We start from the raw sequence: 15,496 nt of genomic DNA on the forward strand, positions 1-15,496 counted from the left end.
GTTTACAGAATTTTCATTTCTGGATTAACTATCCCTTTAAGGCTTCATTAAATTATGCTGAATATTAGCTCACTTCATATAAAACATTAATGGCAGAAAATATATGTATAAACACATTTTGCAAGAACATTTGTGTTTTAAGGAATGCATGATACTGTTGCTTTGTGCCGGGGTTAGCAAAACTAACGGCAGGAGGAAAAGGAAGGGAGCATGGGAAAACAAAGGATTGGAGAGACTGAGGGTGGATTACCAGGCCTGGCACACAAAACATGCATTAACTCAACATTCTCAGCTCATTCCAATTGATGCCTGGATGAATGAGTGGCTGATATGCCAGCTCAAATCTCCTGCTCACTCACAATAGCACAAAGGAGCTGTTCTGTGGGTCAAGTGAATCAAGAGGGGTGGAGAGAAAAATAGAGAGAAATTTGATGGCTGGATGGACAGATGGACAGCCAAAATAAGTCAAAATGCATCCTATATCCTATATGATACAATTAAATGGATAAAATCAAGATAATTGATAAAGTCCCATCATACATTTTTTTTCTCTCTCAGGGAATATCCTGTTTTAGCATAAACTACCATTCCATGAAGTTAGGGGTTAGATAAGATTTGTTTAGATGTTTCTGAAAGAAGGCATTTATCAAGCAAAAACAGTAATTTTGTAAAACTCTATTTAAAATAATAATTAAAAAAAATATCTATTGTAATATGTTTTAAAATGTAATTTTCAATTTTCAGCATCATTACTTTAGTCTTCAGTGTCACATGATCCTTCAGAAACTCAATTAACGACCATGGAGACAAACTAGCAAAGGAAACACTGGCAAACAGGAACTGAACACAATGAAAACCAAACCAAAACTGACTATACATGTTACATTATGCCCCGCCTGGAAAGGCACGTCCTTGTGCCTTAACAGTTCAACTGAGGAGGGAGGGTGGGGGCTCTGGAGGAGGACGCAGAGCAGGCAGAAGGCAGGAAACCGGGGGAGATGACAAATGGAGAGACCAGGATGGCGAAGACATTGGGAGGAGCCAGGGTTGAGACAGGAGCAGGAGGAGTCTGGCGGAAAACCTGAGTGCAGTCAGGGAGGGAAGGAGGGAGGGAGGAGCCATGGAGCAGAAGCCCTCGACGATACCATGGGGACAGACGATGGAGACAGAGCCAAAGGTGGTGAAGCCCTGAGTGCAGACATTGAGCAGATGGAACCGGGTGACACTGTTGGTCCTGGAGCCACAGCCACAACCATCTGAGGAGGAACCGGGGTACCAGAGGGCTGAGGTTAAATGGGAGCAACCAAGGTGTAGCCGGAGGGAGGGCGGAGCCAGACGGAGCCGTAGGGATGGAGAGATGGAGCTCAGCGGACTGCTCGCAAGTCTGTGGTGAAGATGAGGTGATGTCAGACCAAGGTGGAACCAGAGGATCGAGGGAGCCCGGTGGAGCCATAAGCCAAGAAAGGGAGGTGGAGTGATGGGAACAGCAACTTGAGGCGGAGCCTGGGGATCTTCTTGACTGGGTGAAGCTGGAGACCTGAAGACCCGAGGCAGATCCACCAAGAGAGAAGTCGAGGGGCTGAAGGGAACCAGCAAAGGACAAGCTGAGGAACTGGCTGATTTTAGATGAGGAGGTGGGAGAGGAAGGATAGGAGGTAATTCTGGGAACATAGGAGATCTGAGCTGGGCAATACCAGTGAGGGCACAGGAGAGTTCATGCTAGGCGAGACCAGCAGGGACGGGAGAAAAAGGGAAATTTCCTCATCCAAATTCTCAAAATAATAAGAGGCCATCGACGGCTGACCCTCAATGGCAGGAATGTGGGTGGGGCTCCTATCCATTACCACAAACTTCATGAGTACTCCCACAGCATATGATGTTGCCGGCTCACACACCTGGTCAGACAGGCTCAGGCTCCGGGACGATGGCTTGCTCTACCCTATTCTCCAGCATTGGCTTATGCACTGTGGTAGGCTCTGCCGTTCTCTCCATGCAGGGGGATGGTGGCTGTTCTCTGGGTTCTGGGCTGTGAAGGAAAGTCCTCCGTAATGGAATATCCAGCCCAAATATTCCGAAATTTTCCTAATTTCAGGGAGACGGGGAGGTTTGCTGCTGAGTTCCGTGTCCATTACGTGTTCTGTCACACATGGCTGGTATAGAGAATGCGCACAAGGAAGGAATATCCAAGATAAACAGTCTTTAATAATATACTTCAGAAGAAACAGGAAAACACAGGAGACAAAAAACAGAAAACAGAACAAAGTACTGAATGAACTGAGAGCTAATATACACACAGAGATAAATAACGTAACAAGGAGCACCTGCATAACTCAATTAACGACCATGGAGACACACTAGCACAGGAAACACTGGCAAACAGAACACAATGAAAACAAAACCAAAACTGACTATACGTGTTACAATTATAAATGCCTTCACTGTCACTTTTGATCAATTTGATGCACCCTTGTTGAATACAATTATTCTTATTCTATATCTACAGATAACACCCAAAAATTTTGAATGGTAGTGTACATCAAATTACTGTAAGATACTGTATATGTAATGAAGATGAAACCAGTCTTTTAAGGCAAGTTTTGAATGAATATATCCTTGTTCGCTGTGGTTTCTAAGTAAACACACTACATACAAACACTAGTCATAGTTTGAATTGACAGTCATGGTGTCCTAACATCTGAAATGGTGACGACTTGAGTTACTTAAGACTAAAGTAGCAGTACTTACCCATGATTGAGGCCTGAGTACTTAACCAGATGGGCTCATTTATGCTAACAAGACCGAAAAGAATCCGACACCATATGAATGCAATGTGACCTGATCCTCCCCTGCTGTAGCACCCCTCATATAAGAGCCTCATATAAACCTGCCCGACAGCAAATGAATAAAACATACATCTGAAAAAGACCAAGATTTTAATCACAGCATATCAAAGCCAACCTGACGAGTTATCTGAGAAGCTTTGGTTGAAAAACACCCCACATTTCCGTATTGCTGTAAGGAAGCATGTAGTTTTGGTGGATGCTTGTATGTAACAGTCTTCCGCCGCACGAATGACTTGACCTTCAGTAGGCATCTAAAAACAGCTCTGCCTGTCAGCAGCACAAGCTTCAGGCTCTCATGGCATACACCAAGTGTGGGTACTTGCTGCCTACTGGTTTGGGACTATCTGAGAGAGACTATTATATTAACATAAACACCACTATTTAAGCATAACACAACTTGCTACTGACTCATTTTCAAACTTCATGAAGAGCGTCCTGAGTGTTTTTGTTTGCTGACTTAATACATTGGGTTCAGTTAATGACGTTGACGTGTGTAGTGTGTACAAACAACATCCGATTAGTCTAGTGAACCAGAACAGAATGACACCATGTCCTAACCTGGTGCGACATTACCAGCGACAAGCAATTTGTCTGTCCACAATTGAAAAAAAAGAAGAAAAAGAAACAAACACTACTGTGCGAAGTGACACAACATATGTCTATAATAAGATATTTGAGTGTGGAGTCTGATTTTGAACCAAGGACATTTCACAATAGCCTAACCAGCTTAAAGACGCAAAAATAGAAATCAAACAATCAACCAAACAAAACAAAATTGTTGCAGTCAAACAAATCTGAATGTTTTGCACCACATGCACTTTTTCAACAAAATAATTCATTCATAGCTTTGTTATAGGGGTATAATTTCCAGCAATTACTGAAAATTAAAAACCAACATTATTTCTTGTAGGTTATATTTTTGTTCGGAAAGCATTAAATGAAACCTATAAATCTGTGAGATTAAAGCTGCAGTCCGTAACTTTTTGCTCTCTAGCGGTTAATAAACTGAACTTGCAGAAGAACATTGCAGCCAGAGCTACTTCTCTCTGTTTATGTCTATGGCGAGTCACGCAGGGACTGTGCTCCTCCACAGCGGTTCCTACCAGACCGGTCTGAAATAGTCCCAATATAAACACTTATTATAAGTGTACCATAATGATTCAGGGTAAGACAAAAACACGGTTTGGAAAATGGATTCATCATTATGGATTCTCATTATTTTTGTACATCTTCAATACAAAAAAAGTTACGGACAGCAGCTTTGATGATGTTTTTGAAAGAAGTCTCTTATATGCTCACGAGGCTGCATTTATTTAATATACATTTATATCAATATATTAATATACATTACATAGTTTACTGTATTTTATAAAAATACAGTAAACACAGTAATATTGTGAAATCCTTTTACAATTTAAAATAACGGTTTTCTATTTTAATATTTTAACATGGAATTTCTTCCTGTTATGGCAAAGCTGAATTTTCAGCATCATTACTCCAGTCTTCTGTGTCACATGATTCTTCAGAAATCATTATAATATGCTGATTTGCTGCTCAAGAAACATTTCTTAGTATTATCAATGTGCTGCTTAAAGAGCACCTATCATGGCATTTAAAATGTTCCAAATATTGTTTTAGAAGTCCCCAACAACAGTTTTGCATGCATGCAATGACAAAAAAGACTTTAGTTTTCTTATAATATGCATTTATTTTTACCTGTTTTGACAGCGATTCTCAAATGATTCCTTTAGTGATTCACTTTTCAAAACCCCGCCTTTACGTGACGCTAATCTGTGGTGATTAGTCCGATGACCCAGTCAGTTGTGATTGGTATAGTCTGTGCAGATATTTTCGGAAACGGAACGTCCATCAAAGTCTTATAGTGACAGTAATTTGTTAATATGTGTCAGGAGTTATGAATATGAAAACCGCGTCTGTACCCTTTGATTGTAATATGAGCCTCAGCTGATCTCATTCATAAAAAACTCCTCTATTCTCCTCACGAAGACTCGCGACAAATCAACATCCCTCAGGGCTTTTAGTTCAAAAAGTGTGCAGATGAGGAGACATATTGATAGATTCTCATATGTCTGTGTCAAATGTCTAAACAGAGGAGTATTTTTTATTCAATACTTCCTCAAAATGCGCAGATATAGCCTAATCATGAGCGATTGAGTCTCTTATGTGTTGTTTTCAATTCATACTGGCAGCCGGAGGGCGCTCTGTGCACATGTAGTCCATGTACAGACAGACGAAGAAGAACCATGTGCCATAATAGAAGTCCATAATAAAAGCCCATAATAAAAGCTTCCTGAGATCGCGAAACATACATTTGACGACTAATAAACACTCAATCGCGACGATGTATGGTTTGTCTTCAAGCCACTTAGTCTTCAAATGCTCATCCTTGGGCAGATGAGAAGTTTGCTTTTGAGTCGCACTTCAGAACACCTCGTCTCGTCGCCATGATGTTTTCTAGTTTTCACTGGCGTCTTGGAGCGCAATAAGTGGGCGCATCGTATTCAAATAACTTGACAAGTTGACGTCATCTAGTCAGAGAAAAAGCTTCGGTCTTCTAACGATTCTTAAAAATGACTCAGAGTCGACTCTTACTTTTGAAAGAAAATAACTATATATACGGTGCACTGTCATATTTCAAACTATGCAGGATGTTTTTGTTCACTTAGATCTATGTTACACACTACATGAAAGGTAAATTTCAAAATTCCATGATAGGTGCTCTTTAATACATTTGTGGAAAGCGTGATACATTTTTATATCTAACTTTCGAACGGTAGCATATGTTGCTAAAATAAATATACATTTTTGTAGTGGGACCAGTGAAAATACATAATATAAAACAATTTATAAATAGTCAAATAAACAAAAATAAATAAAAAATCAAGCAACCATGAAAGACAGAAAATATATAGCCCGTTTTGTCTTGTTCATGTGAACAGAGAATGCAATAATCAGCTTTAAAATTGATGTAGATTTGTGTTAATCTGCCAGCATCAGTCTTCTTGAAGACTGACTGGAATGTACAGTTTCCCTCGGCTCATTAGAGAATAGGCGTGTGGAGAGATGTCATATAAGCAGTCCAGCATTGGAAAGCCACAATGAAAATCAACACTGTTGGGAACACTCTCATCAGGGGTGCTGCGCTATTTCTAGAACTCCAGAAAAAGAAAAAAAAACTTTGAATGCTGTCCAAGTGTAGAGACAGCTACGTTTGTGTCATTATTCCAACACACTCATAGTATTAATGAAGATCAAATTCAGGCCAACCATAAAACTCAATCTTCACAAGCTTTAACTGGATGCTCAGTGAATACCATGTGAATGAGAGTGAACCTTAATTTGAAACTTCCATGTGAACACTCTAATACCACTTCAGAAAGGTGAAACACTATTACACCAGTTGGTGCTCTAAGCGACATCAAGAGAGCTTTAATATGTTAATAATATATTGTATTAAAAGGCTACTGGGCCCTTCACCGAATGAGACATTCTCAAAGTATTTTTGGCAGATACTAAACAGTGGATCATGTTGACATTTAAATGTAACATCATTTCAGAATGACACCACAGTGTCAAATGAAATGTCACAGAACATTAGTATAAGTATAAGGTAATTTAGCGCTGGGTAGCCCCATAACTTTCCTCTTTTATACTCACAGTCCCAACCCCCCTCAATTCCTCTCCCTACCTAATTCAATAGTTCAAATGATAGTGACAACACAATGGCTAAAACAAGCTAAGCCTTCAACTTCGGTAGAATAATGCAAACAACAGTTTGATTATATTCCATAGCTAAATACTTTTAAATGAAAAATCTCAACACTTAACATTTTTTGGATCATTTTACAAAGCTGACCTTTTATAACTTCCGAAACAATTTCTGCCATTTGCCAATGTCCCACTTTATATTATTAGATGTCCTTAACTACTATGTACTTACAGTGCATACAAATTGTAGTGTTCATGCAATGTATTGCAAAACACTTTTACTGCTATTGAGGTGGAATATAAAAAATACTTCTGCAATTAGTTATTCAACATTATTATTAAAATTCAACATTAGAATAAGCAATAAGTGTTGTTTCAACTCAAAAAGTTGTTGCGAAAAAAAATGTGAGCAGGGTAAAACTGAGCAGGTCTCAGAGATGAGTGTGGGTGAATTGTATTGGTGATGGATGTTTGTTTATGAGTGAAGGAAAAATTCCCCATTTGGATAAATAAAAGTTTATATAATAAAAGTCAATACAATTTGGATATTTGAGTTATATCAACTACAAAAAACACTACATTTTAAGCTGTGCTAACTAGTTGCAACAATAATTTTTACAGTGTAAGGTCGGGGACAGCTTTTAAGTGTGAGTTAAGAGGTAAGGGAGGGGTCAACAGTAATTATAGATATAATCACAGAAATTAAATACCTGAATAAGTACAATGTAAAAACATGTATGTACACAAAAAAGTGCATTGTATGATACATAGTACATAGCGGTTAAGGTACCTTTTACTTAATTACTGTCTAATGCATTCTCCAGATAAAAGTATTATTTTCCTTAGCAGTTTCTTTTCATCCAAACCACCCAGAGGTATTTATATCCCTCATCTGCTGCTTTCAGTTTGAGCTGAATTGCAAGTTCATGCTTTCTGTGTGCCATCTGTTACAGTCTGAGCTGCTCTCAGCCAAGAGAAATCCTCATTTCAGCACCTAGCGATGAATGAGAGCACAGACAGTCATACACAGCACCATCTGCCAATATTTCACCCAATTCAGAAGGACTAGTATATTAGCCCAAGAAAGTTCAAACATAAACATTGTATATTGTCTGTTATGTATATTTGACCTACACTTCAAAACACTGTAAAATGAAGTATAATGTAAACAGAACCAACAGGACAAGACTTCTCATCAGTCTGGAATACTGATTAATGGCAAAATAAAAGTATAGTTCTAAATAAATAAAATCAAATGAAATGTGGGATCTGCATAAAATCATATATCTTCTTACCATAAGCTTTAACTTTATTCTTAATAATTCTGTGAGACCGCACAAGCCCCTCTCTCCCACTCCCCGATATCTCCTGTCACAGCCACCACAGCGCACTACAGAGCGGACAAGCAGCATCCACGTCTCCCGGATATGCCTTCATTGGTGACAGCCAGATAATGACCGTGTTTGTCCTAAACTTCGGCACTGTTGCACAGCGCTGTGAAATTAAACCACTATTAAAACATCTCAATACAGCCAGTCGAACTTAAGCAATAGCCCTCTATTAAGCATAACAACAAACAAGCTAGTCTGCTGTTGATATAAAATAGCGTCATGCAAGTTCGGAAATGCCACAAAAATGAATAAAAAAATATATGAATTGCTCTTGAACGAGTTCTTGTATTTTGTGTTTATAACATAATTTAGTTAAGCAATATCACAAGCACGAGTGCTATTTTCTCGAATATCAGCACGATTGCAACGAAAATAGTTCCAAACAAAACAGAGAGTTGCGTTTCCGAGCAACACAGTGGTGTTTTGTTCTTGAATGCTTCACCGTTTTTGAACGAATTGGGTGAGTCAATGATTCAATGACCCATTCATAAGTCAGTGAGCACTTAGTCTCAGCCTCAGGCGAAACGTTGGCTGAGTGTCTGATGCATATGGCACACTTATCTGGAAACACTTCAGGAGTTTCCAAGTCATCATCTGATTGGTTGAATTCTACAGGATGTCTGCGAGACAAGTGTGTTTTAAGTTCTTGAACGGTCCATCTAGAAACAAATGCTGTGACGCCAAACTCCCTCGTGGAAGAAGAATGCCGTCATGTTTACAACTGTGACAATAAGCGCTTACCAGGATCAACTAAACGCTGGACTTTCAAAAGTATGTGAAGTTTGCGGCTCCATTGTTGCAGTACAATTCTTGAATGAATTATTTATAGATGTACGCCAGTCTATCACTGCAGTGCAGGGACGTCGACTTTACATTTTCACGCCCATATGCATGACGTTACAAGTCAGTCAAACGTCCTCTTGGGCGGTAAAAAAGGAAAATCCAAGGCACTCTTCTTCAGAATATTAAAAAGCCTTTATTTTACTGGCTATTTCATAATAGAAAATTTAAAAGACATGGGGAGGGGGGGAAACACAACCCACGCGTAGCGGCACAGACAGCCTTCTTCAGGTCCTCTTGGGCGGTCCTTGACCAATGAAAGCTGCGATAAAGTCCAGACCTTCTGCTGTCAGTCTGAAGGTCTAGATACGCGAGACTAGTGAGCACTTGCTTCTTTCAAGAGTGAATCAGCCGGTTTGAATAAATCGGTTAATGAATGATTCTATTATTCACTTATTACGGCACCTACTGTCGGTTTTAGTTTAATATATGATAGTATCAGTAAACTGTATTACTGTATTTCTATATTCAAAATGTTATATTTTAAAACAATAATCTCAACATTATTTAGGCAACTGAGTCTTTAGCCTTTTTCAAGAAACTGCTGAAGACATAGCCTGACAATGGGAACTCACCATTGGCAGGGCTCAATCCAAGGGGCGGGATAAACGGTTGTCTTTCAAATTCCCTCTGCACGCAATAGGATAGCGCTACAACCAACCAGAGCAACGAAGAAGGTGAAGCGGAGCTAGTTGATAGATTAAACTTTCGCCGTATCCAGTCGGCAAAACTCTGAACACATCTTCCTTTCTTAAGAATGACTTCAGTGCCGTTCTTTGTTCTTTTCTCAAAGCAAAGCTTAACAACAAGTCTTTCAGATTCGTGGCCAAATCCGATTCGAAAGACCGCTGTTTGCCAGCTTCTTTGTTTACAAGTAGCACCGCGTAACCGCCGCAACTCTGCCGTCATTATGTTAAGCCCGCCCACCGACTCTATACACAATGTGATTGGCCTGACCAGAGTTTTTCCAGCTCGAAAGTCAACGGAGAGTTGCTAGACAACCTTGGCTGCAAATTAGATTTGTTGCCACAAGGGTGCGTCTATATTTCTAGGCTACTGAAGACATCTTTTTCGGCAACACCCATTAATACTAACACTGTGTCTACACCAGACGCGAGTGGCGCGATGCGACAAAAGACAATATAACCCATTATAATCAGTGAGGTTGTCTACACTGAATGCGGTACGATGCGACACGACAGATCCCTAACAGTAAACTGATGCCTCGTTCTATTTATGACGTACTGACATGAAGGACAAATGCTTTGCAACGGTCACTTTGTCACGTCCAGTGTAGACAGCTTCTAGCAGTTGCGGCGCAATACGTCAACAGTCGCTTCCGGTGTAGACACAGTGTAAAACTTACTATTCTCAATCTATTATATTTTGTTGCCATATTGTTGGTTTGATTGCTTCTATTGCTCTCCTCATTTGCTCTCAAGTCGCTTTGGATAAAAGTGTCTGCTAAATGATTAAATGTAAATGTAATGTAAAATGCAATTGTAATTGCAGTGTAAATGGATTTTGATAAACGGTAAGATGGATTTTGTTGATACTGATTTAATTTAATTGGTTTAACAGCCCAATAGTGTGTAGTTTTAAATAGTGTTATTAATTAAAAGATGATCAACAATATGTAACTTTACTTTTTATAAATGATTAAGAGGGGTGCTTTTCTTTACTTGAGCACCTGCCCCCCCAAAATGTCTTTGCACGGCCCCTAAATATTTACATGCTGTTGATCAATTTAACGCAATATAAAATGTATTGTAAAAAAACATATACATCTAATTATTCCTCGATCTCAACAGCCCAGAAGCAGCATTACAGTAATACAGCAATACAGTGTTGCATGTGTTAACATTCAGAGCAAAGTCTCCGGCACTGAACTGGAATTCTCACTGGCTGATCAGTAAATAGCACCCAGGCTGTCTGTCTCCTGTGGGCTGGCGAATAACATTCATCCTCTTAAGTTACAGGGATCCTTCTCAGACCTACTAATGTGATACTCACAGCAGATCTACATCTTAATTTCAAATACAGAATAACCGAGCACTGTCCTTCTTTACAGCAGGCCCGCACAACTGTGAGGTGCTTTTATAGAAAAGCCCCCTGTTGAGCCACCTGACAGCCAGAACAAAAGTATTGGGTCCCACCTGTCACTCTACAGTGACTGACTAGGGCCTGTGCAACTGGTCTTTTCCTGTAGGGAAGACAAACAGACCTGCCACACACCTCTTGATTTAGATATTCTTAGAAACTAGTACAGTGAAGCCAAATGGCTGCCAAATGCTGCAAATAAAAGGCCTAGAAGAGCGTCAGAGGATTCCAATGTGTATTACGATATTGTCAAGGGTGTTTACGTCACTGTAAAGTGACAAACTCTGTGGGCCACCTAGGATAGTGTACAGAACATTCTTCCTGACCGCAGGCTATGTTGGCAGAGGTGACAAAATGGCAGTGTATCATCTCTCTGTGGCGTGTATTGCCACCGATTGACCACTCAAATCACTGTCTGACATTTTTTACACAAGAGGATCTCTTTTTTCAAGACCCTCTAATGCCAGCAACATACTGGGGCAGTGAATCTGTCCTCACTAGACATATGAGAATAGGAAGGTGCATGTGGACTGTGAGCTTATTTTGAAGACACATAGACACACACTCCAACACAAATCACACAGATAACAGATAAATCCATGGTCAAACGCAGGTCAAATGTCCTCTGGGATGTTTTCATTATGCTTTCAGGGAGTAGAATGTTTCTACTAGGTCTACTATGTGTGTTTGCAGAGATATTTTTGTTACAGTAGTACAATGAGATCTCGTCCTTCTTTGATATTTGACCTTCCTTTCTCACAATACTGGCAAAATAAAGCCTTTAAAAACACCCATTTGAACTCATTCATGCTGAATTCCTAGCTGTTTAAGAAAAGCATTAGTCATCAGACCTTATGTCACACGCAATAATAAAAGCAGAACAAGGATGAATCAATTCGAGTGCAATGAATGCACACACTACAATCAATACTGTACATCTACACAATATAGATTTACAGGGTGGTCTTATTGGGTTCCCCAATAAACCAGCATTGCAGAAAGAAAAGAAAATCATTCGTGAAAACCATTTGACAATACCTAACAGCACCAAAAGACAAACTTCACACAAAGACACCAATCACTTCTTTATAGCGGACATGCCCAAGTTTCCAAATCAAGTAGCACCATAATATAATATAGGAGAATAATATTCATTATCATTATGATGAATAACATAACCATACATAACAACTCTGGATCAGCAACAAAATAACAATGAATGAAGAAAGTAACTACAAAGTCATATTGTAGTGAATATATTACGATGGATCATATTTTAAATCTTATAACAAGAAAGTGGATTGGGTATGGAAGGTCTAAACTGCCCTTGAATTAAATTGAATTCATATTGGAGTAAAGTCCTTATTCAGACGAAGAAACGCTTGTGAAAACGTAAATAAAATCTCATTACAGATTCAGGTGCGAATAAACGGTGGTGAACTTATCGCTGTCTATTTGGCCAAGATTTGGGGGTCTTACCCTAGAAACGGTGAGGGGCATGTTGAAGTCCTTGCCTCCTTGCAAACGGAAGCCCCAAGGCGAAGGTCCAGAAAGTGACACGTTGTAAGAAGCCATTGTTCAAAAAAGCCTGCGTATTGTTTAAGCAACAGAATTTCTCCAAATGGATGGGGAAAATGGATTTGGGAGGGGGCGGGGCACGTGCCAAACAGCCTCTGAAAGAAGAAGAAAAAAGTGTAAAAGGAAGGTAACACTCACACCTCTCAAAAAAAAACCTCCAAAAAACTGCAGGCCAAAAGGTTCAAAGTAACAGCGTAAAAACAATAAATTCAGGCCCACCCGAATACAATGCGAAATAACCGGAGCAACAGAGAAGAGCTATGAGCCAGAGGAAGAGGATTCTTGCCTGTTCGGATGAGCTAAACTGACAGCCTAAGAATAGCTGCCCCTCTGCCGACAGCGATAGCACTATGGCATTGAGGGGAGGGGGGAGGAAGGGGTACTTATATGGCATGTAAGGGGACACCCAGAATGCCAGGCCTCCCATGATTCACAGGGCTAATATAGCCCCCTCTTAGGCTAAAAGATTTTTCTAGACTCCTTTCTTCTAGGGTGCCTCATCTGGACCATGTACAGGGACCTGGGTTAGTGATCATATGAAAACTGAATTCATAATCATATGTCCAATTCCTTGCAAGTGCAACCTGACTGATTCTGAAAAAAGGGTTAACAAAAGGTTAGAGTTAATTGTCAGCCCCTACGGACACAAACAAGCTTATCTCATGCTTTCATGGATTGAATTGTCACCTGTTTAAATGAAGTGCCTATCAATTTTATCATCACCATAAATACATTGACATTTTAATAAACTACTGTGTGAAATGCTTCATTCATCCATCCAAGTATATGCATTTATAATGTTACAAAATATTTTCAAATACATTTTCTTTTGAACTTTCTATTCTATCAAAGAATATTGAAAAGCCGCACAACTGCTTTTAACATAAGAAATGATTTTTTGAGTACCAATTTAGCATATTAGAAGGATTTCTGAAGGATCATGTGACACTGAAGACTGGAGTAATGATGCTGAAAATTCAGCTTTGCCATAGTATTAATAAATTACATTTTAAAATATATTAAAACAGAAAATGGTTATTTGGAATTGTAAAAATATTCCACAATATTACTGATTTTACTGTATTTTTAATCATATAAATGCAGCCTTGGTAAGATACTTCTTTCATAAACATTACATAAACATTAAAAACTCAGAGTTTTGACTTCATTAAAACATTAACTTTAGATGCAATAAATCACTCTAAAGTCATACTAACTTTTACATTGATATTTTGATTATTAATGGAGGTAATTTTCACTTATTCTTTATTTCTTTATTGCAAACACAAACATTGAATGGCATCTGAGATAATGTTTTTATCCCAAACATCCAAAGGCATCTGGAGGTTTTTTAATGAGTAGCTTTAGACAAAGAACAAGTGGCAGTGAGAAACGCCTGATATGCTCTTATTGCTCTCAGAGAACTGAGATAAGAGGACCTCTCGTGCACCAGCACTCTCCCCTGCCATCACAAGCTCTGCACTGAGACATCAGAGAGAAGATAACCATTGAGGACCTGCCTGTTCGCCCAGCCTAATTTGGGAGACCTCTAGTTAGCAGCTAAGTTTAGCTCTCTTTGTCAATGGAAGAATTTGAAGTAATACTGTACATGAATGTTCAACAATCAGGCCTTCGTAGGCTGCATTTCAGAGAACAAGCATGCAAATCCTGGACAGTGTGTGACATTACTCTGATACAGTGCGTGTCATTCTAATGCCTTGACAAAGACAATTCTATTGTAAAAACCTGCATTAGGGTTTTTAGGACTTTTCTGATTCAATCTTTTCTAACCAGATCTATGGGTTTACCATAGCGAGTGTTTAAATGGGCCAAAATTACATTAAAAGTTTGTGTGTAGAAACTCCTTACTCCTCAACGAACAAACTGTCCATCTATCTTATTGTCTGTCTGTTTATGTAACTATCTTTCTTTCTTATCTGTCTCCCTTTCTATACATGTGCATACACACTGATAAATTATGTATGTATCACATACAGTGGTGGTCAGAATTATTGGCACCCCTGGTAAATATGATCAAAGATGGCTGTAAAAATAAATCTGCATTGTTTATCCTTTTGATCTATCATTCAAAACATTTGCAAAAACCAAACCTTTCATTGAATTAAAATAATTGAATGTCAGGGGGAAATCACATTATGAAATAAATACTTTTCTCCAAAACACCTTGGCCACAATTATTGGCACCCCTAGAATTTTTTATGAGCAAAATATCTCTGAATTATATTCCCATTTATATTTACAATTTTTAGCACCCCAGGGTGACAAGGAACATGAAATTGTCTAGCTATGATGTCTTGTTTCACAGGAGTATAAATATGAGTAAACACAAAGGCCAAATTCCCTTAATCATCCATCAGAATGAGTAAAACCAAAGAATATAGTTCTGATGTGCAGCAAAAGATTGTTGAGCTTCACAAAATAGAAAGCGGCTGTAAAAAAAAAAAAAGCTAGAGCTATAGAAATCCCCATTTCAACCATCAGGGCAATAATTAAGGAGTTCCAATCAACTAAAGATGGTACGAATCTAACTGGAAGAAGACATGTGTCTATATTGACCTAATGCACGATGAGGAGGAAACTTTGAGTGGACAAAGACTCTCCAAGGATCACAGATGGAGAATCGCAGAGATTAGTTGAGTCTTGGGGTCAGAAAGCCTAAAAAAAAAAAATTCAAACAAGCCCTACATCACCACATGTTGTTTAGGAGGGATTCATTGAGAAACAAACTCCAGCATATTCAGCTGTCAGACACGACTGGAAATTCAAAAGGGACCTGGTTCTGTGGTCAGATGAAACTATAAAAATAGCTTTTTGGCAGCAAACACACCAGATGGGTTTGGTGCAAACAGGGATAAAAAGTACCCCATGTCCACGGTTAAAAATACAGCTGGATCTATAGGTCCTGGACAACTTGTTCAGATACATGGTATCATGGATTCTAGCAAATACCAACAGATAAAATATCAAAACCTGACGGCCACGGCTGGATCTTCC

General features: G+C 39.1%; 1 protein-coding gene across 14 annotated transcripts in view; it reads right to left on the bottom strand.

The window, feature by feature from the left end:
* ldb3a (LIM domain binding 3a) overlaps positions 1-15,496 on the bottom strand; it is a 55,160-nt gene that overhangs the window by 38,296 nt on the left and 1,368 nt on the right. For 7 of the 14 annotated variants that reach the window (XM_079842807.1, XM_079842802.1, XM_079842799.1 and 4 more), the window contains exons 1-2: positions 12,701-12,839; positions 12,383-12,576 (exon numbers count right to left, since the gene is read on the bottom strand). In XM_079842807.1, the coding sequence (XP_079698933.1) occupies positions 12,383-12,478 (96 nt within the window). In that variant the 5' untranslated portion in view covers positions 12,479-12,576; positions 12,701-12,839. Of the gene's footprint in view, positions 1-12,382; positions 12,577-12,700; positions 12,898-15,496 lie in introns of those variants that run through there. The other 7 variants (XM_079842808.1, XM_079842801.1, XM_079842798.1 and 4 more) reach the window with 3 other exon arrangements.

This window comes from Gobio gobio (assembly GCF_949357685.1).
Source record: "Gobio gobio genome assembly, chromosome: 18".
NCBI classification, from domain to species: domain Eukaryota; kingdom Metazoa; phylum Chordata; class Actinopteri; order Cypriniformes; family Gobionidae; genus Gobio; species Gobio gobio.